At 43.0% G+C, this 27600-nt stretch overlaps 1 protein-coding gene across 2 annotated transcripts; it reads right to left on the reverse strand.

Moving 5' to 3' along the window:
* Positions 1-687: 687 nt before the first annotated feature.
* Positions 688-27292, reverse strand: nckap5l (NCK-associated protein 5-like). 2 transcript variants are annotated; one of them, XM_085344872.1, is made up of 12 exons: positions 27247-27292; positions 14472-14612; positions 13147-13215; positions 13026-13064; positions 12808-12927; positions 10280-10372; positions 7210-10043; positions 6249-6378; positions 5945-6017; positions 4355-4636; positions 3718-3869; positions 688-948 (listed from the first exon to the last, which is right to left on the reverse strand). In XM_085344872.1, exons 2-12 carry the CDS (start codon positions 14610-14612, stop codon positions 688-690), a joined length of 4194 nt encoding a protein of 1397 aa, XP_085200998.1. In that variant the 5' UTR covers positions 27247-27292. The 2 variants fall into 2 exon arrangements, with proteins under 2 accessions (XP_085200998.1, XP_085200997.1); XM_085344871.1 differs by lacking the exon at positions 27247-27292 and adding an exon at positions 15457-15624.
* Between the last annotated feature and the right edge of the window lie 308 nt (positions 27293-27600).

Genomic DNA, 27600 nt, shown 5'->3' on the forward strand with positions numbered 1-27600 from the left:
ATTTCAAAACAAACATACTCTGACAACCTTCCTTGGCCGCAAAACAATATCAACATGATCAATAAAATCGTTTATACATTTAAAATCGTGATGCATGAGTTTCGCAATTAAGAGTCACAGACATGAACATTCATTTTTTTTAAAAGGCGCTCCATGTTTTTTGTGGGGTTTTTTCTATTTTTTTAATACATTATGCGGTGAAATGATGCCAAGAATAGAATGGATGTATTGATACAGTACAGTACGCCATCTGTTGAACCCCTCGCCAATTTTTTCTGACGTATGGGACGAAGCTCCATCTACGATGAGAGAAACGAAAGAGAGGTCACCGAACGACAACTGGGAGTGACAACTTTTTGTGCTGCTCATTAGCTTGGCCATGCGTTTTGTTGTCCTGTACACATGATTTAAAGAGAAGTGTCCACAGTCGAGTCTGATCGTGAAAAAGTGAACAACCTATACGATTTGGGTGGCTTTTGGCTTCACGTTTATTGGAAATCCTGAGGAGATCAATCCATCTTTCCAGTTACAACAGCTGATGAGACGTCACCAGTTTTTTCTTCGCGGATGTCGACGGGGAGCAGTCTTCTTTTCCTCAGCAGCATCTCAGCGCAGCCATCGACCAGGAGACGCATCCTCCCCGTCGTCGTCGTCCTCCTCCCTCTCCTCCTCCCGTCCTTGGCTGCTTCATCCTTGGCTGCCGCAGGATGACAGACTGTCGTACAGAGAATCGCTCAGAGACTCTGGAGTCTCCAGGACCTGAGGGCGACTTGGGGATAGGGCTTCCTCTGGCCGCTCCCTGAGCAGCTCCAGCCCGGCCTCCCGGCTCATCTCGGGGACGCTGGGTGTGCGCGTCTTTCCCCGGCGGCTCATGCCCGATTGGGCGGGGACGGGCAGGCTGCCTGGATCAACCACCCGGCTGGAGGAGGGGCCGCTGGCCTTCGTGCTCTGAAAGGAAGCAGAAGGATGGGAAACATTTAAGGTCATGTGCTGTTGTCTTATGTAACGCCTTCAGGTGACACTAAAAAAGTGGGTTACAGGATTCATCCAACTGTAAATTTTTAATATTCAGCTGATGAATAATTTGTACAGGGAGAATGTGGCTCTGTGTTTTTTTACATTATGTAAGATGTAAGTGCAGATTTAAAAATGTATCCCTTCTTTTACTGCCTGTAAAGGATTTCAGCCTGTAAGTGACCCAGATAAGTCCTTTTCTCATGCTCTTGCTAAGCACTTTTCATTAAGTACAGAATAATATTCTCATTAAACACTCGTTAACGAAAGCATAATAACCTTCAAAGCTTCTCTGGTTGTTCTTCCTAAGGACTAGTCTCTAGTCTCTGCATTCTTATTCTTCAGTTTCTTAGTCAAAGCTGGGATTGGTAGTTTGAGTTTCACTGCAGATGAAAAATTGATCTTCTTTGAGTTGTCTTGATCAGCGGAGGATAAGAGCTTGTGTCCACAGGAAGTGTTTTTTGCACAATTTTCTATAAAAAGCTCAGCGTCAGTGACACATGGAGTCCTCAGCTTTTATCTTTCCCCAGTTTACGCCGTCAGTGAAATAGTTTCGGAACGGTGCTACACTTGTTAACGTCACTTCTCTTTCACCTGCTGATCGAAATCAAGGCAGGCTGGGACTTGAAACACCGTCAACTAAGGCTGTCACTATATTCAGGTTGTCATGTTACAAGTATGCACTTGACAATACAGTAAACATTCCAATGGCAGGACAATTACAGTTAACAGCAACAGCATTTCTATAAAATGCAAACAGAAATCAGTTTCCCACAACGCCCTCCCCCAAAAAACAACCCTCAGTATATTAGACTGTTAGTCATACAGGCGCAGTTAAACAGTCATTACTTTGCTGAGTTGTTGTCTCCTCTTGTTGCTCCTCACCTTTTGTGTGCGTTCCAAACATTTGGGTAAACAGTAGCTCCTCTGTGGAACTGTGCTACTGTGCCCTGCACCTTGACTCACAGGAGCCTATTCAGGTTTGTGGATGGTCTGATTGAGTCACTGCAGTTTAGTGCAGTCATGTAGGCTTAGAGACCAGTTATTAGGGGGGGGATGTGTGTGGTGAGTAGTTGTGGAGAATAGCAACTATGGTAGCAGAATCAACTCATAGTATCAATAATAATGCTTAATAATATCAATATAAAAATATCAGTATATCAATGTAACCTTGTCAGGTCAGTTACCTCTGAGAAACTTCTGGTCTCTAGGAAAAAAATACTATTCCCCCACTGGTTGACAAGGGGTTACTGGCTGTCATGTATTGTGTCAAAAACCTCATTATGATTGCTTTTGTTGCTAGCAGATTCCCACAGTCATTGTATTGTGTATAGAAGATGCCAACTTGTCTGCAAACACTTGTAATTTCTCACTAAGTGGTTGTGAGACTGTGTGACACAAACCAGAAACTCAGTCAAAGCAAAAGCGGCGTCTTTGGTTTAATCGGTAAGGTACAGCTTTTAATTTGAAGGCGAACAGTCTCCCTTTCTTGTTTGCGTTGCAGTAATTAGTTAGATACGATTTGCAGACAAGTCGATGTCTTTCATGAGGATGGGTAACTGCAGCAATCTGCTAGCAACCATAGCAATCACAAGGTTTTTGTGCAACACTTCTTTGTGACGTTTTTCCCTAGAAAGGGCCTGTAACTGGGGCCTTGTCCGGGATGATAGTAAAGTAATAAAGTTATATGGATAAAATAAAGCTCATAATGATGTTTACTGACAGGAAATAAAATAACAAAAAACTGCTAATGATATATCACATTATTACTGATAATGTGAAATTTTTTTTGCTACAATAATTATAAATTGAAATTAGTGAAATAAATTAATTTCCAAAGCACTTCCAGGCCCAATAGTCAGTCGTGGTAGAGGATCGTGGTCGTTACTGACCAGCCAGTTATTTATGATCTACGAACAAAAGCATTTTCTTCATGTGTTGCTTGAATTGAATGTTGCTTCTAACCCTGCAGAGGTGTTCCAAACACCGGAACTGATAAAACTGACAAAAGATTGAAATTTCTTCACCACAGTAAAAACAGGAAACGATTTCAAACTCCTGACACGTGCACAGCTGCTCTCAAGCACTGCAGGTAGAAGCGAGAAAAAAAAGCGTTGATTAATTTGATGGCAGAAGAGATTTCTGCGTCGCAAACCAACCAACAGTATAACCTCTTGATTGATCAGCCAAACAGCAGAAGTGCCGTGCCTAACCTTTCCCGTAAAGTGAAACGTCGTTGTGTTTTCTCCTTTGTTGTTGTCGTCTATGCCCCTCAGGGCCACCGTAGTTCTGTAACCTAGCAACAACAAGTGCTCTGAAAATGAGGTCATGGATGCTTCCACTGCAAAAAATAAATAAAAAAATGTTGCTGTGGACTCAGAACCAGAGTCTTGTGCAGATGTTATGTGCGCACCAAAACAGAAAAATTAGCTCATCGGTCAGGAGTTTTTCTGACTCAGGAAGGGCTTTTTGTTGGTTTCTGTGGATGCTGTTAAACATACAGTAAAGGCGGTGATTCCACATGACCTTAGCTATCAGAAATCTTTGCATTCTTCAGTTATTTCTCACCATTAGTTAATGAAATACGTCCATTATGCCTGAGTACATCAGCAGCTCTTTCTGTGCTACAAAACAGTCCTCACAACTTCGTTTGAAGACGATAAAAGGTGCATTTGAATAACAGTAAAACCACAGTATGCCTACCCCTCTGAATGGTGATCCAAAGGATACCGCCTCCTCCTCTTCCTCCTCCACTGCCAGGTACACCTCCGCAGGTCCTGCTGGAGTCTTCAGGTTGGGGAAAGTCCAAGTCTTGGAGCGAGGCGAAAACATGTTCCCTCCATGTGCCTCTTTGTCTGCAGATGGAACAAATAAAGATGAGTTTGTGTTTCTTGTGCCGAGGATTTTCTCCCGTGGGTTATTACTGAAGTGAATTTAAGAGCACAAGTACTTGTCGAAATTCCCAACATGAGGAAGGTTAAAACTGTTTAAGTGTTAGGCTAAAATGGTTACTACAAAAGGGAATAAATGTGTTTTGTAACCATGCTACTGGAGCTTCATGGCTTTGCAGAGAAAAGGTTTGACCCAAAATGAACCAGCTAAACATTTAAGAGGGATATTGGTGGTTTCTGGAGGATAAAAGTTCTTTAATACTGTTTCCTTTATAATTCTATATTTCTTAGTGTCCTCTTTATGCTTTTATTTACACTCATACCATCCTAAAACACATGAACGTAGGGCTGGGAATCGGCGTAACAGATCCCATTTAAGTAACACTGTCCAACAACCTGACCTCTTCCATCTGTTATTGTTATGTCTAAGTGGGGCGGAGTGTTGACACCTTCGCGGATGACGCCGGCTGAGCCTCTTCCCTCCAACACGGACCCGTACTGAATGGTGGGAATCAGCTGCTTGTGTGGAGCGTAGCAGTCCTCCTGTGATGTCAGCTCTCTGTCCAGGGTGCGAGCTCGCCGTCCGGCTCTCCCTGGGGAGCCACCGCCGGAGTGGTGCTCGGCTCCGCCCTTCGTCTTAGACAGGCCCCGTGCAGCTACACCGCTACTGCAGTCGGGCAGAGGGAACGTACCGATGCCGCTGTCCAGGGTGTAGGTGGAAGCACCGGAGCCTGCGGAGGAAAAACACGGGGGAGGGAGATTCAGCAAATGTGAATTAATGAACTGCTTGCATAATTTAAGAATTTAGAAGAAAAAAAAAAAAAAGAAAAAACTTCACAAAGCAAATGTGTAAATTGGTGGCGTCCTCATTTATTTGATCTTTTACTGCAGCCTCAGAATGAGTTCCCCTCGGGGGTGTGCCCTGTTTGTTCACCTTTGATATGCTAACAAAGGTGTGAGGCAGCTTATTTCCCCTCAGTGTTTCAGTCACGCCCTCATGGAGCATCGCTGATTCTCAGTGCCTGAATGTGTGATCATTTACACAAATAATACCGCAAAAATACTGAAAGTCCTTAAGGAAAAGTGTGTAATTATTATCTACAAAAAACATGCTTAAATTATAAAAAATAAAAGTACTCAGTGAAAAGTACAGATATTAAATGATTGGGGATTAATACATTATCTACTGTGGTTTAGAGAGAGATACCTATTTCACAGAGGTATTGAAGTTGATCGTAAAATGATATGTCTAATCGCCATATTTCTTTTTTTTAATACTCAAGTTTTCAATGCAATCATCAGCTGCCCTATCCTGTCCTCAGAGAAGGAGAAAGCAACAAACACAATCCATTTACTGTGAATGTGAAGCCCGGATGACACGAAAAGATAAACAAAATTAATTGACCGTTGGAAGGTACTAGTTCAAATTCTTTTATTTTGAAAGTCTTTGGACTACTGTGTAAGTCTTCAATATCCTTCAGCTGGTGTAGAGGATCCCCATTCACCTCTGATGGGACAATATTTATAATATTTAAAATGTATAATATCTAATATTATATAAGCTCTAATACTATTGCATAACATCGAAATGTGTTCAGCAAAGTTTGGTAAAATGTTCCAATCTGAGGAAGGGCTCGTAGGATCACAGTAGCAGTGTTTATTTCCATATTCCTTATCATAAAAGCAACATTTTAATATTGCATCCTGTTGGTGTGAAGCTAAGCTAGGCCACTGCGCACAAGCAAAGTAAATAGCAACTTTATATTAAAAGTGCAATATTTTCTCTCTAAAATGTATCAGGGTAGATATATGAAAGATTAAGTAGCAGAAATACTCAAAATAGTTTCATTTTTCATCTGAACGTACACATAGTTTATATTGTTATCACTTTTCTTTCTTTTTTGCATTTAATTTACCTACTTCCCTTCCTCTCTGTGAATTTCTTATTAACCTTACTTCCCTGTGACTTCCACCTAAGTCTATTTTGATCCTCCACAAAGGCTGCAAACCTTTTTAGACTCCCGGCAGACTTATCTTACCTGCAAAGTGTTGAGAGTGAACTGAATCTGCGAGGTTTTCATCTGATGTGATCTTGCCGATTCTTTCTGATCCCTGCATGAAAGAACAACAGAGATGCAGAAAGAGCCGTGACTGTGCGGAAATCTTCAAATCTCAATGCAGGAGACAAGTCTAAAAAATTAGATGCCAGGTTTAGACTTGAAAGTCGGTTCAGTGTAAACAGATTCGACTCGATGAAAGAGAGCTCCGTTTTTAATGTCCTCCCTCAGGTTTCTTTTAAACTCTGTTAGTCTCTGAACTGCAGATTAATAAGTAAAGAAATACCTTCTCCATGTCGTCGTGACTGGTGGTGTGACTGATGATGTCGCTCTGCTGGGTGAACACCGGCTTCGACGTCTTACAGTCGAACGACAGCCGTCGCTGGGGCACGCTGATCATCTCCTTTCCGTCCACTCTACATTTAGAGTCAGAAACGGCTTTATTGGCCAAGTCTTTGCACACATACAAGGAAGTGGGCTCTAGCTGTACATGGTTTACACAGCTTGGATTTGTTTTGTTTTTAAACCACACACAGGCTGATTAAAAAAAAATAATGACGACGTCTTTGATTCCTTTATTTAGACATTGAAGACGTTTTACATAAAAAGCAGCATTCATGTGATAGTTGGTGTAGGAGAGGAAGAGCTGTCACTGCTGGAAAACGCTGGGAAAGATTCATGATATAGCTCAGTGGAAAGTTTCCTGTTTTCTTCCTGCATTAATTATGGATTTTAAAACGTATTTAATTAATGACCGTCATCAGCATGCAGGAGGACACTTGCACTGTCTGCACCGTGAATTTCATCATTTACTAGGCAGAAGACTGGGCTACCTTTCATTCATTATTCAAGGTATGTGGTATTAATGAAAGTTAATAAATAAAAAGGACAAGGGGAGCTGGTCAGATTATTACTGATTAACTTTTTTTTGAAAGACTAACATTAAATAAAATCTCCCAGCACTCAGTGCAAGTTGTCGTATTTCAGCAGTTTCTTGTTTTAAAGGATGTTTACAGTGATCTTAATCCCTGGATATATATACATATGCAAAAAGCTGCTCCAGGCTGGTGCTTGCGATTAGTATTCAAATGCTACTTGGCTTCTACAGAAAATAATTCTTGAGTTGAGACCAACATCTATAATTGATTTTGCATGTACTAAAAGCGGCTTACATCTCTGCCAGGAAGAAAGAAGAAGTGTACTTTCTTAAAATATTACATCTCTGATGTCCTTTCTTGAGTCCTCACCTGTTTAGCAGCTGTTGCATGAAGTTGTCAGAGCGCGCTCCCCTGTACATGACCGCCAGCTGTCCCTGAGCTTGATCCATCACCACCTCACACGAGTGACCCCTGCCTGATCTCTCCACATAGGCCCGCTCCTCCTCCAGGGCTCTCCTCAGCCCCTCAGCCTTCTCCATCAGAGTCGAGATGTTCAGACCTTCCACGCCTTCTTTACACCTGGAGGCCATTTTCACAGAGTCCCTGCCGACCGAGGGAATGTTTATCTTCCACTCCTTCTTCTCCTCCTTTGCTTTAGTGCCGTCGGTCTTGCGGCTCAGCGCGGGGAGTTTGCTCTTCTTCAGGCCGAACCAGCTCGCGATGCCGTTGGAGGCCTTCTGCTTGACCTCTCCGCCCTGCCCTCCTCTGTCCTGCTCCTGAAGTTTCAGCACGTTCTCCTCGATGCCCTTCATCACCTTCTGCTCGATGGCGGATTGCAGGGTGGAGACCGGCAGCGACGGCTTCTCCACCTCAGATGCCGGAGGTCTCGGAGGAGGAGGCGGGAGGCTGTCTCCGTACATTGGATTCTTTTTCCCTTTCCCGCTGATCTTGGTCCTCTCCTCTGACTTGGACGAGTAACGCGGGGCCTCTGCGGACTTGCCCCCTCTGTGGACGGACGGGCCTTGGCAAGGTTTGGACGGTGACTTTGGAGGGATTTTGTTGGGGCTGTTGCTACTGTGAGGAGCGATGCTGGCTTTAACGTTGTAGGCCAGATTCAGGGAGCCAGGACACTTGATGTTGTTGCGTAGTACCTGGGGAGCATCTGTGTTGGGTGACGGCAGGCCCATTTTACTCTTCGGTCCCTCTGGCTTGGTCACACAGAGTTCTTGTTTAACCAGTGCGGGACCAGAAGATTTTACTGGCTGCTCATAGAGCTGAGATGACCCCGGATACTTCAAACCACCACTGCTACCTTTAGGCTTACCGTCCGAAGAGTCTGTGAACTTTGAATGTCTCTGTTCCTCCTTGTGGATCTCTGCCGTCTTGCCTCTTTCTTCTCCGTAGGTGCCTTCATTCACCGCATCAGTGGGCCTGAGGCCGCCTTGTAAATCCTCCGAGCTCCTCAGCTTGCCGAGCGCAGCCAGTCTGTCTTTGAAAGCGTGGTGACTCGAGTCGGCCTGAGATCTCGGCGCCCCAACCGTAGGCCTCTTGGGAATGGACGAGGAGTCACTCCTCCTGGTTGGAGGTGCAGGCGGACCCTGAGTGACCTCAGAGCTCGCTATGTTCACCTCCCGTGTGTGCCCATCCTGCTTCTCTCTGGTTTGTGAGTAGTTAGTTTTGCTCTGAGCTTTGCTGAGGGCAGAGGAGTTGGGTAGGCTGTGATGATTAACCCACACAGGGCTGTCTGAATCCTCTTCATCATCTGATGTAGACTCTGATGTCGATGAGGACGACTGCTTTCGCTGAGGCGCGGGATTCAGGACGCTTTCTGGTAGCGATTTAACAAGCTTCCTCTCACCAGCGTTTGCCTTAGTTTGAGATGGAAGAGTGGTTCTTTTCTCCTGACCTTGGGTTGGTTCCTCCTCTTTAGAGCCGATGGACATGTCACAGACATTTTCATAATGAGGGACCCTCTGAGAAACTTTGGGTGAGGAGGAGGGAGCGCCGATCTTTGAGCCCACAGTGGGTTTAGGTGCAGACAGGCTGCTATAGCTTATTTCCTTAGCGGGTGGGGAGCAGGTGTCTTCGGGCTGTGGAGGGGAAGTTGGTGCCGAGTGTGTGGCGGGGTACGACTCGGACCGGGCGGGTGGAGGAGGGGGCTGCCTGCACCTCTCAGTGGTGGTCGCTCTGCGTGTGGGAACAGGCGAGTGGTAAACCTCGTAGTTATTGGTGCGGCAGGGGATCCTGGAGTTGCGAGTGAGCTGAGGGCTCAGGCGGACAGAAGAGGTGGGAGCCTGCGACTTCTCCCCCATCGAGGGAATCTTTAAGAACTTGAGCAGTTTGGATGGGGAGTTGATAGCAGCGGCTTTAACGTCGCTGAGACAGGAGGGACTGGGGCTGACGGATGCGCTGGCTCTTACACAGGAAGCCTCCGGATCTGTGCCGTCTTTCTCAGGGACGGCTGAGGGTTCATCACCAAATGAGAGCGCCAAACCATTGGGAACGCCATCGCTTGTATCCAAGTCACAGTGGGCCTCCTGTGCAGAACTAGGCAGGTGGGAGGTGGCACAGAAACCAGTGAGCTCTTCAGAGGCACTAGCGTTTAGCTCCGAGTTATCCTCCTCTCCTTCCAGATTCTGACTGGCTGCTTCTGCGATGGATGAGTGGGCGGCGGCGCCCGCTGGTTGCTGGTTGGCTTCATTCTTGGTGCTCTGTTTAGACTCTCCCGCTCTGGTCTTACTGTGACATTCACTCATAGCAGCTGCAGGAACTATATGGCTCTGGGTGGCTTTTGAAGGACTACAGACATGGTTGCATGGCTTTGGAGGGCTCTCTGGGCTCCTCTTGCAGTGTAAACAGCAGGTGTTCCCCCCCTCACACTTCACTGCTCCGTCACCATTCACATGCTGGTGTGTGTCTGTGTCCGAGCAGGAGCAGTGGCAGTGTGTGTGGTGGGATTTGCACTGCAGCGGGAGGGGGTCCGCAGAAGCCAAAACAGCCTCTGTGGACATGAGCACCTGGCTGTAGTCGCAGAAAGACAAGCTCGTCGTGGATGGGTGGAACTTGAGGGGGTCTGTCTCCTCCATCTTGCGCAGGACCTCCAGGATGTGTGCTTTCTTCTTGAAGAAGGGAGACAGGGCCTCCATGTTGGCGGCGGGGCCACGAGGGCCCGGCGAGGCATGTTGTGTGCGGTAGCCATTTCCCTGTGGACAGACACAGATTACCATCAGTATACAGTTCACGGAGAGAGCCAAACAGCTTAATTCATCGGGACCTTTGAGTGCATGCGTACAGGAAAGAGGGCGAGGGAGATTAGAAGTGGAGTCTTTTTTTAAAGCACAATAGTTGAAAGCAAAGCAAATGTCAGAGCGGTTCAAACATCACACGCAGATGGGGATTTTTGTCTGATTCAGAGGCTCTTATGGTTTGTAACAGTCACCTTGGCTTGTGCTTCAGTCTGTGCCGGCTCCACCTGTTTGGCCGAGTCATTGTGCAGCTGTGCATTGTAGTCTGGGAGCGGTCCCGCCTGAACCTGTAACAGGAGATTCATGAGGCAATTATGATGAGACTGTATATGCTACAGGCTATTATATACACAGACGACTGAGAGCTACATTGTCCTGGCATCGGCAGAAACTATTTAGAGTACAGGTGAAAAGAGCGAGCTCCGTACAGGCCCACTGTCGTTGGAAAAATAACGAAAAATCAGCAGCTTCAGCGCTGCACTAACACACAGGTTCTTAAAATATACTGAGACATTATTGGATACCTTGCATTAAAAAACCCCAATAAAATATAATCAATTATTAAATTCCGTTATTAAGCAGTTAAAGTAGTTCAAATGAGCGCCGCTGTGACAGTTTGCAGACAAACTGCAAACTGACTGAGTGTGCAGTCCTGCCTGTTAAGGCTGGTAGAGAAAAGAAATCAAAGTAAAGATATAATTTAAGAACCACGCTGAGGAAAGAAGGAAGTGCAGGCAAAGACAAGACATGTTAGAATGACGAGTGAAAAATTCTAACTTTATTTATTATGGATTTGCAATGTGAGAAGCACTGAGAGGGTGGCAAGTGGGGGATAAATATGGAACAAAGGCAAAGACGTGTGCCGTTTCTTGACGATAATGGAGCTAAAAAGCACTCAGCGAGTGGTGTTCAGACCACTAAAAATATACTCCGCAGCAGTGTCTTTCCAGAAATAATGACCCGGGCTTATAAAAAACTGAACTAAACTAAACAATACAAAACTCATTGTGACTAGTTTTCTAAAGCAACTATTTTCCTTCTATCAAAATAACATCTGCCAACTTTATCGCTGAAGGAAGCGCATTGCTGCTCATCCACCAGCAACAGTGCAACAGGATGTAGGTATCGAGTGCATTTCCCTCAGCTGAGCTGTAATATTAGCTACATGGGTGCTTGTTTTGGTTGGCAAATGGAAACTATAGAAAGAAAAAAGTGTTTACAACAAGGTCTTTTTGATAAATCAGATCATCATAACAAAAAGCATGCATGCTTTTTAACCTCCTAGGACCTGGCGTCCACATATGTGGACATCACATTTTGGGTTATTTAGACCAGAATACTCAATTTTGCTCTACAAGGGCCCGATATCCACTTATGAGGACATTATACTGCTACTGTTCCATCAAAATTTTAAACGAATATCCTCATATGTGGCTCTCATCTTTCTTAGAAATAAAAATTAGGTTAAAAAAATCTGGTAAGTCTTTATTTTTACATTCATCCCGTCCCAATCAGCCCAAATATCAAAGAGAAATTAACAATGCATGCTGGTGGAAGAGTTCGGGACTTAGGATAAATAAATATCAGCAAAGTGCCATTTAGTTCCATTATATTCAAAAGAAAGCAGACATTAAATCTCCACAACTGGCAAACTCATAAAAACGTACTGGATAAAATCCAGTCCAGCTGATAGCCACTTGGGTTCTAGATTCAGGTGTTTGCTTTGTGATTTTACTTCACACACTGTCAATAGTGACACGAACACAGAACCATAACCATAAGGGACATTTGCTTCACAGCAATCTTCTTTTAAGGTGGACCTTTAATGTTTTCCAGGTCTATATTATTATTATTGGACTCTTACACTTCAAGATAATCTTCATTTATCTCATACCGAGCCTTTGGTGCACCTGCTCTCTGAAACGAGCCATTATATCTCCTCTCCCTTTAAGCCAACATTCTCAAACACAAGTTTGAACAATAGGTGGACGTTTAGCCAGAGCCCTGTGCCCGAGATGACCATATCAGTGACCGACATCATACAGAAAAGAGGAGAAAAAAAATGTCTGAAACAGGGAATTACTTGTTGGAATTACTTGTAGATACAATGACCTCATAATTTTCATGTATAAACAGTATATATGAAATGTATACATGACAGAAAATTAGGAACAGTGACGCATTTTAATACTGTGTGTCGTAACAAATACGTAACACAGGAATTATAGAAACACAATGGAGGGTTTCTGTTACAGTCTTTGGTAAAAATGTCTTTTGTTTTCCAACTGATGCAACAATCTTTGCCGCTTAGAAATCCTGCGGCTGTAAAGGCGACTTTAGAGATGGTCCGGCACAAAGACTCAGTCCTCTATTTTATGTTTACCAGCAGCTCCAAACACAGCAGGTTATGAGTATAGGAGTGGCTGAAGAAAAAAATATTTTCCTTAGTGTTCTGCAAGTTCTGCACTGGGAATCTGATGCTTTCATACTGGTGGACTGCAGAGATGGCTCTGCACACAGACTCATGCCTCTAGCTCATTTAATTTGCAATATGCACACCAGCAGAAACAGAACCATCAGTGCACTCACAGCCTGCCGGCTAAGCTTTGTGCAGCCTGCAGCAGAAATAAAGTGCAGCTACAGAGATCTCATAAACTCGGTTATTTCTAGTTACGTATTCAGTATTTTTTTGTCTAAATAGAGAAGAAACGGAGTTTGTTACCTGGTAGTGAGCGGTGGGGTGGTTGGGTAGTTTCTGCTGAAAAAGCTCACACAGCGCTCGGTTCTGTCTCTCCAGGTCAAACACCAACATCTTCAGCTTGATGCACTCCTCCCTCAGATCCTGTTCACAGACACAGAGCAGTGAGACACGATGGATGGCGCTGAGTCTATAATCCAAGATAAATCAAACCTAAATATAGATATTTAACTTTAAGTTACCTTTTGATTCAGCAGAGCTTGGACCACATGGTTGGCAACCTGATAGCGTGAGAAAGCATTTACATGAGTTTACGTTTCGTGAGTGACTTTGCAGATTTTATAACTTTCATCGTGGACTCACCTCATCCAAGCATCTCTCGTAAGCTTCTCTCTGACTCTCATTGGCCAGCACGAGAGCTGAATTCTCTGCCTGCGAAGCAAATGATGAATAAATCATGTAAACATGAAAAAAAAACATTCAAAGGTCCCAGTATATGCTTAGTACCCAGCAGACACCAAAACTACCACTGCAGTCCAGTGCAGTAATTTCCCACATATAACATTACAATGCAAAAAAACAGATGTTGTAACATAAAACACAATTTAGATGTTTTCATTATCATCCAACCAGAAAAACCTGTTAGAAGCAAAGCCTTTAGGAGCCATTTGACATTTGGTGTAATGAGCTTATTACCAAGACTCAAACAGAAGAGGCCTGAGGAAGTTACTGATTCCAGTCAAGAAACAGTATGCAAGATTAGGCACAGTAAAATGTCAATTGGCTGTTTTCACACTGTTTTTTGTGGCTTAAAGTCCCAATGAAAAGCAAATATATATCTTCAAGTTTTAAACGTGTGTCTCTGCGTCCATTCTGCTAATAATGCTCCAGAAAGCAAAATATTAGAATTAAATCATTTTGGTCAAACATAGTTAGATTATTTTATTTGAGAGAAGACAGGAAGTCTGGGTAAAGCTACTGGTTTGTCTGCACTAACACAGGTGCTTTTGCCACATATTACCTTCCCACCCTCAACAATTTATTTTAAAATCCACCCACGTGGACACATGTAAATATGTCACATCGATAAACGTATCAAGGCAAGCTTCCTTCAAGCAGCCTGCTAATCCCCAACAAAAAGATTTTGTTAGCTTTAAGGAGAGCTAGGTGGTGAGTAGCTTCCGCAATTCCAGTCAAAGCTAACCAGCTGCTACCTGTAGAGTTATACTGGAGTGTGCAATGTGCTCATCTATCAGCAAGAAAGTGAATAACTGTAACTTTGTCCTTTAGAACATTAGCAAAGAAGTGTAAACTTAAATCAATATCAATAAATCATTGCAGTCTTTGTGAGCAGTTTCTTTCCTTTGATATCACCACCTTTAGATTTATTTTTACATTTTAAATTTCAATTTGAAGCCTTCACAAAGTCAACATTCAACATCTGGGTTTATGTAGCCAGAGCTGTGCACCCAAAACGACCGCTTGAATTGTCTCTTATGGCCCAGATTGTGTGGTCTAAAATAATACCAACATCAATGACAATTTATTGCCTGCAGTTGCTTTTGTATGTAAGAAATCTCCACAGAACTAACGGGAAACAGCAGACAAACGTGTGTCGCTGCCACTGGTGGAGGTGGTTTGAGTTGTCAATGATCCCAAAGAGGACGGCGAGTCTTTCGCTCCCTCACCTCCAGCTCTCTCAGTCGGTCCATGAGCTCGCTGCTGTTGTCCTCCAGGTAAGACTCCACGTCTCCCTCCTCGCCTTCCTCGTCCGAACCAAAATCCTCGTCGCACATTCTCTGTTCTGTCTCATCAGACATTGTTTTCATCTGCAAGAAATGAAGGTTGTTACCACATTACGATTAATCTGAAAGCATGAGACCAAAAACGTCAGTCGCTCGGTGGGGCGTCTACATACAGTTCATCTTATTTGTGGAGAAATCACACAGTGTAGACCAAAATAAGTCATAATGAGGCACCAGCAAGATTGAGCCCATCCTTCTGTGCTTTCAGAAATGGAAATGTTAAAGTTTGCAGCTCTGAGCTGTCAAAAAATACAGAGAAAAATAAATAAAATGACAAACTGACAGTTGTGATGTTAACTGGCAATCTCTCAGGTGATGATGTGGAGTAATTTGAAAGCAATGAAACAGAGAGTGTTCGATTTACATATATTTTTTTAAACTAAAGAGTCGTGAAGTAACTGAAGCACTTCTTTCGACTCACAATCCAAACACAGACCAACTCAACAACTTCTGCCCAGCAATAAATACTAAAAATAACCCTTATCGTCCGATTTGTTGTATGCATGGTGAATAAAAAGGAAACCATGAAATTGTCACGTCTGACACACTGCTGTTAATCAATCAGTCATTTCATGTTGTCTCAGTTCCTGCTGCCTGCGTCTTATTTGTGCTGTTGCTGTAAACTCCACCCGTCTGGCTCTCCAAGCAAACCAAAACAAACACCGGGGATACCAGTAAACTGCACCGAGGCCTGTTTTACATCAAACCCTGTTTTCATCTCCAGGAGTGACGTTAACGTTATTACCACCATTAAACTCTGTCTGTACTCTGACAGCAGCAGCGTCTCGTTTCAACACCACTTCAGAGTGAAGCCCTCTACACTCCACGCGTGAGCAGCCTGTTACTGCCTCCGCATCGCAGTACCTACTACATATCGAGGATCGCTCCACAAATGCATTAATCCATGGATCCTGCGTTGTTTCAGACACTCTGGACAGAGATAAGCCTTTGTGTCCATATTGCACTGCTTCAGTAAATCCACAGATCGACGTGCAGCTCCATGCTGAGCAAACCGGCTGCCCGAGTCTGCGAGCATGGCACACTGCGGGGCATATGGCTGAGCACCAGTCCATCAGGCACGGCTCCAGGTGTGTCTCAGAGTACAGAGAGAGAGAGAGACAGGAAGTAGGTGTGACAAAGTGGACCCAGATCCAAAAGCCACATCTTAAAGAGTCATTAGAGCGGATGAAACAAGGCTGATTCTGTGGCTGGAGGCCAATCAGGACCTGGCACACTTTCCTGTCTTCCTGACACGGACAGGTGACACACAAACAAACCGCCGTGTGCACTTAACGCATGCAGAGAGGCTCTAATATTCAGGGCACAGTGTCCAACCTCAGTTCTGTTTCCTGAAACATATTTTGAGCCTGAAAACCTGAAGTTGGCATGTAAGGTCGTATTATTTGAAATCTTTCTTTATTATTCAACCAAAACAGTTCAGGTAATATTCACTGCGCTATCCACACCACTTCACCCTTACTGTTATACAGGGTGACGCCTTTGCTCTCTACCGTCAGCCCTATATACACCCTCCTGCTGCTATAAATACTCACCGGAGAAACAAATCTGGATTAATCCAAGGCTGAAAATAGTCCCAAAGAAACACACGATTTACTCCCGATGACTATGGTTAGGTAAAAGCTATGTCCTTCCACTCCTTTATTAGTGTTTTTTACACAAAGTTACACCTGATTCTTCCTTTTTAATCAGTTTTCAACATATATATATATATACTAACTTATTGGAAGTTACATTTCTACTTTTTATAATACACAATCTGTTCTTTTCCAATTATTCTAAATATTCTTGACTATTTAAACACTTATCTGTACTTTAATTTTAATAACTGTACAGTACTCTGTTTTGGTAACTATTGTCCATGATGTAAATATGTAAAAAAATGTGTGTGTTTCTGTTCTATGTCCTGTGTCCTGTTCTGTTTGTATATGTGTTTTTTTGCTGCTGTTACAACCAAATTTCCCCCTTTTAGGACAATTAAAGGATTATTCTATTCTATTCTATTCTATTCTTGTTTTGGTTGCTAAATGCAGCAGAGTATCACCAACTAGCTGATAAAGTGACAACTGCCATTTTTTGAAAAAACAAAACAAAACACCAGTTAAATCTAAACTGCAACGTCGAGGGCTGAGAAATGAAGCCAGTGTAAGAGTGCAAATGCAGTTCCTCTCATGGCCACTTGACTGGACCTCAGACTTGAGTCCCAGTCCTCAGACTTCCACCGTAGCCTCCATCCTCTATCCAGACCTCTGCAAACTAACACGGCAGTGGCCACAATCTGAAGTTTGAGACTAGGATTCACCATCTATGGCCTGCTGAGGTAATACAACGATAATGATTAGCCTAAGCTAATGATGAAAGTATTGCAAAGCTTATAAATTTTAAGGATTAACAACTAGCGTTGGCGGCGACATTCCCAGAAAAGCCATCATTGAAGCAAACAGAACATTTTCTTCTGCTGCTATCGAAACCCGAGTTGATGCTCATTATAAAGTAGCCACAGGAAATGCGAGGTGCTCGTCAGCAGTGAGCTTACAGCCATCAGTGAATCAGTCTGAGATTTCTGCATTAGTAACAGTCAGAGAAGGAGCCACGGTGAGCTGTTAGAAGAAGAGCTCCAGGCGACTGCTGCACGCCTCCAGCTTCGCAGCACTGCGCCCTCCTGTTGACAGACTCATGCCGAGTGCAGCAAAAAGTGACGGAAAGAGAAAAATTATTACCAAACTTCTTTATTAAAGTGAAAATAATTTAACTTTAGACACCTGCAGCATGAAACTGGGTTTGCTGTTCCCACCAGTGACTGAGATGAAGTATTTCCTTGTTTGTGACGAGTAAAAAAAAGGACGTGGATGGGGTGTAACTTTTTAGTTTTTAAACTTAAAGAGAGGGTATCCCTTTCAATATTCTATAAAATGTGTGTTTGTCACTACAATATTAACAGAGAAAAATGGGGGACTTTTATTTTGGAAGAAAATGCTATAAAGCTCCAGTTGGTTGCTGTAAAGCTGGATTGGTTATGAGTGACAAACAGTTTGCAGCAGAGAAACTCATGCAACATGAAGGAAACAGCAAAGGTCAGCAGTTTAGAGAAATTTAAGCTGATATATCAACAACTTCTATTTGTATAAAAGTTTTTCACTTAACCACAAACTGAGGTCGAGTGAGTGGCTGAAAAGATACAAGAACGACCGTTTGTCTCTCTCTCACTTCTTCTTTCATTATATTTGGTTTGACACTTGTCGGGTTTTACTACACTTACACTAACACGTCGTTATGTTGTCAACTCAGTTATTTTTATTATTTCACTTCACCCGTCTCTTGTCAGCTACACGTCACACACACAGTGTGTGTGAGGAGCAGCAAAAGGAGGTGCACTCAGACGGAGCCGGTAAACAGCAGCAGCATGCAATAATGACCTACACTGAGCTTAAAGGAGACTAGTCTGAAGAATTTAAAGTGATTAACATGAACCTATAAATACCATCCATCCAGCCCATAAGCAGAGAAGCCCAGTAACTTCCTCCAGTTCCTGTATCCTCCGCCCTCCGCCCAGTAGGACACGCCTGCAACACCTCACCCAGGAGGTGCCCAGGAGATGCTTGAACCACCTCAGATTGCTGGTTTCTATATGAAGGAGTAGTGGCCCTACTCTGAGTCCCTAACAAATGACTCCTCACCTCATCTCTAAGGATGAAGCCCACCGACCTTCAGGGAAATCTAAAATTCATCGTTTGTATCAGCGATTTTTTTGGTCATCGCTCGGAGTTCGAGGCCATAGGTGAGGTTAGAGAGGTAGACTGACCTTTAAATCAACAGCTTTACTTTCACACACACCTCTCTGGACAAGCAGACTGGTATAGCCATCTTCTCTTCCTCCCTAACTCATGTAAAAGATACTTAAACTCCTCCATGTGGTGCAGCAAAGCATCCCTGACCCGGAGTAGCCACTCCACCCTTTTCTAGCTGAGAACAATGGCCTCAGACTTGAAGGTGGTCATGGGAAAAAGCTGTATCGCTGCATTATAAAATAAACGATGAGAAGCCGAAGTCATTTAAAAACAAACAAACACACTGAGAATCTGTGAGCTGTTTCACAAACGTGTCATCATGTTACTGATGGATTAGAACCGTATATTAAGACATTGCAGAGATGTTTGTGGACACCAACTCCAATGTCAAGTGCCAAAAAATGCATCATTTTAATGTCACGTTATTGGCCCAAGTATTGAAGTACAACAAGCCTTAAATATGAACTCAACAAATGCACAGAGAATTAAAAGCACTGATTGGAAATGTTCAGTAGCTTCTAATAGTTTAAAAACATAAAAAATAAAAACTCAGCAGAGACCCACCAGGCCTCGTGTAACAGGAGCTGTTTGCAAAGCGTTTACGGGAAGATTATCGAACATCGCTGGGCTGTGAACGCCGACTGACAAACCTGAGCAGCACCATCCAAAGTGTAGGCTGCTTATTGAGCCGCGATCGACTCCACGCGGCCGAATCTACACGTATAATGGAGGGATGATCAATGAACCCCATCTAAGAACGGAAGCAGATATTAGTATCGTTCCTGCATCCAAGGTCAAACGGATGGCTGAGTGGTTATAAATACCAGATCTTCTCTTCACTAATGCACATCAAAGCTCCGGGCAGCAGGATGGAGCAGCATGCACACATCCCTCTGTGTGTGTGTTTGCGAACATTCACATGGAAATTACAGTGTGCACCAAAAGACAACAAAAGTGATTCTAAATATAACACGAAAATGTGGTTTTGCCTTGGCTGCTGTGGTTTTTCTTTTGAAGTGCACAGATAATGTCACAAGCCTCTCTGGAAAAAAAACGAAAAAAAAGCCACCAGCAAAGAAGCATCTGTTAGAACGAGTTACGCTCATTTTTATTTTTATTTTACAATTTACGGTATTCAGCTTCTTGGGACATAAAGCAGCAAATCTTCACATCGACAAGCAGCCAGGCTGAGGTTCGATGACCGAATAATTGATCAACAATCAAATTTTTTTCCTCAGCAAATATATTGTGTGCCTATTGACTAATCGGCTATAGACTGTACAGAGAGATTATTTACCATAAAGCTAAACACAGAAGCAGCTTTTCCCCTAAATGCTGTGCAAAAGTCTCGACCCACCTTCCATTTCATCACATTTTCCTAAGATAATGGGAAACAGGTGCAGCGACTTATTGAAATATGTGCAAACATACATGGAACTATAGTGTTTAAGGTTTGTACAGTTCTAACAAGCCTAAAAGTCAATATTCAACACAGTCTGACCTCTTTTAGGCAGTTTTCTTGTACTTTAAATAGTCTTCAGAAATAGTTTCCAGGCTTTTTTAAAAGACATTCAAAGCTTTTCTTTGTTTTTTTTTTTTATCTGCTTTTGTTCAGTGCTCTGTCAGGATGATCCCTGCTTCAGTAATGTTGAGGTCCAGGCTCTGGGGAGGCCAATCCATGACTGACAGTCATCCACTGTGTGCTCTTCTATCCAGGTTATTGCCAATAAGACACTTTTTCAAATGTTATTGTATGATGTAACAAAGTCTGAGGGAGCTTTTACTAGAAAAAAGTAGAAGAACGGTGTTGGGGATTTAGACAGAATCTCTAACACCTCTAGCTGGCATGCATCCCCACAGCTGTAGACGCTGCTGTAGCTCTGTAACTGTAACCTGGATCCACTGTTACAATGGTAGATTCTCATATTAGACATGAAGAAACTTGAATTCTGCTCTAACGCTAATGCCGGTTCAAAATACACGATATCAGCCCATCTAATCTGGACCACATAGGGCGTCTGAGACTGGAACAAAAAGTTTATCATCTCATCTTGCACACTGTGTCACAATGGACAAAAAAAATGATGCTGCAACTGATACGCCTCATAAAGTGTGACAAAACAAAAATGCCACAAAGTCTTTCCACAACAGCTCACTCACTGTCGTGACGCTGACCGCTTTTTCTGTGTACGACTGCAAACATCACAAAAGCAGAAGGCGGCTGGTGTAGATGTAGTTTGATGCAGCTATGAAACTAAATTGACCACTGATGTCAGACATGCTGCGTCAGCTGCCATTATCTGTTTACATTCTTTGTTTTAAAAAAAGAAGCAAACTTTAACTCTTTTTCCCCCATAAAGACGAAATTTGACGACCTTTATATTCAATACACATGCGGTCTGATGACCTTCAGAATAAGTTCTGGGATTTTCCAGTTTAGCCCCAGTAAACTGTACAGGCAGAGATAACCCTCTCTAATAATCGCAGTCATTTTGTTCTGGAAGCAGGCCTGAAATCTGACAAACTATTCAGCTCAGAAAAGAGAAACAACTTTTTACCCCAGGCAGTCATCCAAGGTGGAAAACAGTTAAACTATCAGCCATCATTTAATGACAAATTGGCTTCTATTTTTTAATTTCTGCACTTTTAATCAATGACTAGCAGATAAACAAAATCCCAGCATTTTGGCTAATGTGTTCACATCATTTAAAAAAAAAAAAAAAGTATTCTTACTAACAGACCTCTTTTAATGCAGTTTTTGAACACACTCAGAAATATCTGGACTACAAAGCGGGATCGTATTTCTCCCACATTAGCTTCCCTTCCTTGGCTCCCTGTTAAGAATTGAATTTAAAATCCTTCTTCTCACATACAAAGTCCTGAAGGATCAAACCTCCATCACATCTTAAAAACCTTTTAGTATCATGTTATCCCAGCAGAGTGCTTCGCTCACAGACTGCAGGCTTACTTGCGGTTCTTGGAGTTTCTAAAAGTAGAATGGGAGGCAGAGCCTCCAGCTTTCAGGCTCCTCTCCTGTGGAACCAGTTTGGGAGACAGAAACACTCTCTGCTTTAAAGATCTGATTTAAAACTTCCCTTTTTGATAAAACTTATAGTTAGACCAGGATCAGAAGCATTTCTTAGTTATGCTGCTATAGGATAAAGCTGCTGGGGGGTTTCCCATGATGCCCATTTTCTCTCCACTCCCCTTTCTTTTCACTATTAATGTCTTTAAACACCATCACTCCATGATGCTAACTTTTGGCTTCTTGTTTGTGTTTTCTCCCTTTCTCTCTATGGTCTACATTTTTCTTCCTTCTTGCCAAGCACAAGTTTTCTTTCTCATATTGTGGGCATTTACTGTGCAATTTTAAGGGGGTTTCAGCACGACTACACAAAATCTAGTAAAGCCAAAAGGTGGGCAAAGGAAGAATTCGTTACATTTTGAACCAGATCTGCAGCGCTGACCTTGGCAGATGATGCACTCGCCGACTGCTTTTCTGCTTCATTCATCTGCAGATAAATTGTTTCATCTACAAAGTGTCTCAAAACTGTGAAATATTTCAGCTGTAGCTGCCTCGTTTTGTCCAGCTAACAATCCATAACCCAAAGAAATGCAGTTAGCAGATCATCAATGAAAAGGAAAAGCATCAAAAGCTTCGCTGCTATTCATTTTCGGTCTCAGTGTTGATTTATATCGAAAGTAAGCCACATATTCATTGCCCTTTTGTTGGTACTACAGAGATAAACTTGCTGTAACATCTTTGGGAAACACGGAGAGGGGGAGGTGAACTAACAGACAGGGAGTGAGGGAAGGAGGGAGTGAGGGAGGGAGGGAGGCTACTTCTGGCTGCTTTCTGAACTGCGGTATTGTCACGATGGGGGTGGTATAAGAGGCTGTGACTGGCCTGAAAGTGCACACAGAGGCTCATTGACAGGGCAGAGGAGAGGAGGCTCGGTGGGTCCCGGCGGGGCTGCAGCAGTGCCAGCAAGCTCCTTCCACAGACTCACAGCCGCTGGTGCTGTCAGAGAGAAACCACGAGGGGAATGCAAACGGAGTCGATGCTGCTGCTCTGCTCAGCTCTTTTTTTTTTTAATCCACCTACTACTGAGCGAGGCAATATTCTGAGCACATTTTTATTCATCACTGAGAGCAATTGACGATAAAAAAAAAATGTCCTTGCGACGGCATATTCTGATAGGATAGTGATGCGACAAGGTCGATGTGGGATGTTCATTTATTCACATCTGAACAGCCTGATCGCTGAATTTATTCTCAGGTGCAAGAAAAAGACTTAAAGGGATATTCCACTGATTTAAACATGTATTTAACCATCACAGTGGGGAAACTACACAGACTGAGAAATTTAAAAATAATAGAGTTATATCAGCTTTGGGTTGAGAGTTTAATTTAGCCATTAGCCCTGTAAGGTAGGGACCATACTCTGCTGCGGACAGCGTGGATGAGAAGTCAAGCCTGCTGTAGTCGACTGCAGTGCAGCATTTCTGTGGACGACTCTGTGGAGTCACACATGTCAGCACAGAGCCTCAGTCCTACCCTTCACCAAGATCCGAGCATACTTGTGCACGCAGAAAGTCTAAAACACTTTTATGGTCTAATTATTCTTGCATCCCTTCACAGGCTTCCAGTAAAATTCACAATCAACTTTTAAATTCTGTTACCAACATATAAAGCTCTACATGGAAAGGCCTTTACCAGAACAGCCGGCCTCGCCAGTCCTCTGATGTGTGCATGTCGGGATGAATGCCTGACTGTATGGTAATCAGGCGATAAACTTAAATTAATAATTAAACTACCTGATGCTAAACAGTTTGCAAAAAAGAAATCTTTCGCCAAAACACAGAATTACAGTTATGATTGGTTCTCAGCATCCTTCAGCTGGAGGTGTGCCATTTGACAAGAGGGGGCATCCACACTTTCACTCAGTGTGTGTATCTTAATGGAGGATCCACCACATTAAAGGCTTTTAAATGAAGTAGACTTATGTGGAAAAGAGTTAAAAGTCCCCCCAACACCAAGTCTGCACCAGTGTGAACTCATAACGCATCCCACCCACTATCCAAACCTTCTGTTTACCAGGGCCAGCCAATCAAAAGGACGGGCTCTAAGAGATAATGAACCGAGAGGCTACACCAGTATAACATAAATAAGGAACTGCACTGGGAATCCCAACAAGCTTATCAGGCATCAGAAACAGATACTGTTTGAAATAATCGGTCAAAGTATCAGCAGGTTAACCGATAACAAAAATAACTGTTAGGAGAAGGATGTGATGAGTTGCAGTGAATGTAATATTCACTCGTTCCTTTATGCATGAGCAGTAACAAACATCACAGTCACTGTGCACAATATTTGCATTGAGTGGGCAATAAAATCCATTCCTGTGGAACCAGTTTGGACTCGTGGGACAGAAACTCTCTCTTCGACTCTCACGTTCAGCTTCAAACTTTCGTTTTGGTAAAGCTCACGAACGGGACTGGATCAGGTGACCCAGAACAAATCCTTAGTTACCATGCGACGTGCTCAGGCTGCTGCAGGACTTCCACGATGCAGAGAAGCTTTCTATGCATCTGTTATTTCCGATTTTATAATCTTTGCATCTTCATGCTCCCTGCACCTTTCAACTCTGGAGCTGTATGTTTCTGATCTACTCCAACCGATAAGACTAGTGCAATTCATCATGGCCTCCAACCATGCATGTCACTGTATCCTACATGATAACTGGACAAATATGTCCAATACTAATAATATCACAATAACCCTATAAAGTCTGTTAAAATCATCCATAAATTTATTTTTGTTTATTTTTAAAACAGTACTGGCAACTTTAACTTGTATGAAGACATATTCCTGCAGAACTCAGATCAGACAGCTCCAAATCACAGGGCACCGTAACACCATCTCAGAGGAACCGACGTTAGCCCGAACGCTGGGTAAGCAGAGGAGCAGCAGGAAGACAACAAAATCGTAATTAAATTAAGAATTAAATTAAGAATAAAATCTTCAACAGTCTCCAGAGCATCACTCAACAACATAACAGCAGCCTGACTGCACCTGCATGAGTGACTCGGTCTAACTGGGCTGAAGTGTTGTGGGAAAGTGAGTCTCTCCAACTGCAAGATGGGATCCAGCCAAAAGAGAAGAGAGCCAATATAAACCACAAAATGTGGCCCAAACTGTGCTGCTGCTGCTGCTGCTGCTGCACGAATTCAAACCACAATTATCGATACCTTTATATACTTCTGTACTTCTGTACTTCCAACCAGATTATCAAGATAATCAAGTTAAAACAATCATCTGTCATTTTGCTCTTTTTCTTCTTTTTATCTGAAGTCAGGTCACAGTGGCAGCAGCTAAACTGGGTATTCCACACATGCTTTCTCCTAGCTACACTTTCCAGTTTCTCCTGTGGGATCCCAAGTTTCTCCCAGGCCAGATGAAGCACATAATCTCTCCAGTGGGTTCTGGATCTACTCTGAAGTCTCCTCCTAGTATGGCATGCCTGAAAAACCTTCAGGTAGACATCCAGGAATCCTTTGGACAGGAAGGAACTCTACTCAGAGCTGCCCCTTGGTGTCTGAGCCCAGGCACCCTGCAGGGAAACCCATTTGACCTCGTTCTTTTGGTCAGCGCACAGCTCACAGGGCTGGCTGAGGCAGATTTGCCTTAGCGTGAACCAAGACGACTGAAAGAGACTTTGGTCATCAAGAAAATTAAACCCTGCTGGGAAACGTTTTAGCTTCGAGGAGTCTGGAGAGGAAGTTCAACAAATGCACGAAGTTGCAAAAGCTGAGGTAGTATGATGAGGATTTTTTTTAAAAAGGAGCAGCCCCCGCTGAGGCCCAAAGGTTGTCTTCACTGGCTCTGTCTGAGGTTTCTTTCTGTTAACAGGTTTTCTCCCCGTTGCCACCGACAGCTGCCTCGGTGTCATTCTACACTACTTTAAGGTTTTGGCCTTGCTGTGTAAATTCCTAAAATAAACTCGGCCAAAAAAAAGTCTTGGTTGTTTTTTATGTCTATAGAAATAAGGAAGCAAACAAGAGGACACGAGCAAGGATGCACGCATAAAGAAGGGATGGGAAAAAAAAAAGAGCAAACAGATAAGATGAAGGTCAAAGTGAGCACAAAGTGTTTTGTTTTTGTAAATGCACCCTTCTGGAAAACACAGCCACTCAATCAGACATCGCTAAGTGTAAACACAGGGCAGCGAGGCGCCGCGTTCGCAGCTAAAAGCTCCAATCAGTGAAGAAAACAGGCAGGATCATGTGTTAGCCTCTGAGCCAAGCGGGCATGTGGTGCTTTTGTTCCTCCTAAAATGACTCAAGCGGATACCTGCGTATGAAAAATGTGAGCTGCGGGGACACTGCTGCACATTCATCAGCAAACAAATAAAGTGCAACTTGACACCAGAGGAATACTAACATGTCTTCTGCTGGAAACAAATAGCTGTGGTGTCCTTTAAACAAATCAGCCAGCAGCGACTGCTGCAAAGGACGGATTAACTTTTCATGGGTGTAAAGCATTGACACAGAAACTACCAACAAGCCTGATGACTAACAAGCAGGGAGACGGAGGAAATGAAACAGAGAAGTGGCACCGAAACCGAGTCAGAGATACATTTTTTTAAAGCTCAGACAATAAAAGAACTGAAGCAAAGGACAGAAAGGAAAGTTAATCTGCAGATACATTCATGATCGCCTGTTTTTTAATTGAAGATGCAGAACTTTCTTTGTGTTTGCTCCTTCTTAAATGTGAGCATGTGCTATAAAATCTATTACGGTTATATAATTAATATTTACATATAGAGTATACACATATAGGTTTGAGACTTGGTGATTAGTAACATTTTCATATCAATAGTGTGTGAAATTTTGGTTAAACACTGCAAAAAACCTCATTTCCTCACTTATCTGGTTAATGAGGCACACGGATGGTTACAGCTCCTTAAACGTGAGGATGTGGTGCTATTCTCCTTATATTAGATTTACAGTTACTGTATGTGGAACAGTTTGTGGTTTGGTTTTGAGATTTTGTGCACGAAACACCAAAACAATAAATCATTAACTCAACAGGTAGCAAATTAATACCGAGCAGAAGATTTTCAGCTCATTTAAAAACAAATATGAACATAACAGTTTAGATTAGCTTTCATTGCATGACATTTAAATAAACAAAATTGATGCCAGCTGAGTTTTCATTTAAATTTGTTATATGACTATTTTGCATCTTTATTCCGATACTTCCTGCCACGTTGCTAGCCGATTTGAATACGCGCTCCGACGCCATCGTAGGATTGGACACGTGCCAAGGAGTTTGAGGGAAACATTAACAGTGAGTCACGTTTTCCCTTTCCCCCCCTTTTTTCTTTCACAGTAACATCTTCACAATAATGTGCTGTGTGTGTGAGAAAATTGCTAAACTAGCACAGTCTAATCTGAGTAGTCTAACACAGGGTTAACCCAGCTGTGTACTCTGGGATTTTGAGTGAGTATGAGATTTAAATTTAATGGTACACATCAAAGGGTCTGATTAATAGTGAGGAAGTAAAACAGATGCTTTCTTGTGTGAAGGAAACTGTAATCAACTAAACTGTGGGTGTCACGCTGCAAGTGTGCTTTCAAAAGTGCCTTTGTTTGACATTGTATAACTAAAAGAATAACTGGCGACATTTAAGACGACATCCGGGCTATTTTCTGCAAATATGAAGGAGCGTGTGCCTTTTATATGTGACATTTTATAAGCTCAACAATGAATCAATTTGTACACAAATACAATTATAATAATAATTATTAGCCTTCAGGAAATCATAACATTATGAATCATGTACTCACCTGCGGGGTCAGCTCTTGTAATGATCCTTGAAGAGGAGTCAGTCTCCCGTCAGGCACCTCTGTCTCCCAACAACAAAACCACGGAGCTGGGGGCGAGAAAACCGGGACATGTTTTAAAACACAACAGCTCCGAGGCTGAAAATCTCCTCGGCACAATGCATGAGCGGACTCCCGGGAGGACACGGAGAAGGATATCTGAATCTTGGATTAGATTGCGGTATTTTATGGAGAACATCAAGTCTCTGTATTTCTCTCATTTCATAATTTGACACACATTTGTGAAGATATGAAAAGAAAGGTGCAGTTTTAACCCCCCATCAAACAATGGGGAAGAATCCTGGATTCAGATCGAGC

This window comes from Diplotaxodon limnothrissa, linkage group LG20 (assembly GCF_057381915.1).
Source record: "Diplotaxodon limnothrissa isolate DT_005_m linkage group LG20, D_limnothrissa_male_GT1.1, whole genome shotgun sequence".
NCBI classification, from domain to species: Eukaryota; Metazoa; Chordata; class Actinopteri; order Cichliformes; family Cichlidae; genus Diplotaxodon; species Diplotaxodon limnothrissa.

Excerpts from the sequence above, each read along its gene's own strand:
- nckap5l (XM_085344871.1), bottom strand. The coding sequence starts at position 15,624 with ATGCTCGCAGACTCGGGCAGCCGGTTTGCTCAGCATGGAGCTGCACGT. Across the intron at positions 14,613-15,456 it reads GGAGCGATCCTCGATATGTA|ATGAAAACAATGTCTGATGA; the intron begins GTAGGTACTGCG and ends CATTTCTTGCAG. Across the intron at positions 3,870-4,354 it reads AGCCGGCGTCATCCGCGAAG|ACAAAGAGGCACATGGAGGG; the intron begins GTGTCAACACTC and ends TTCCATCTGCAG.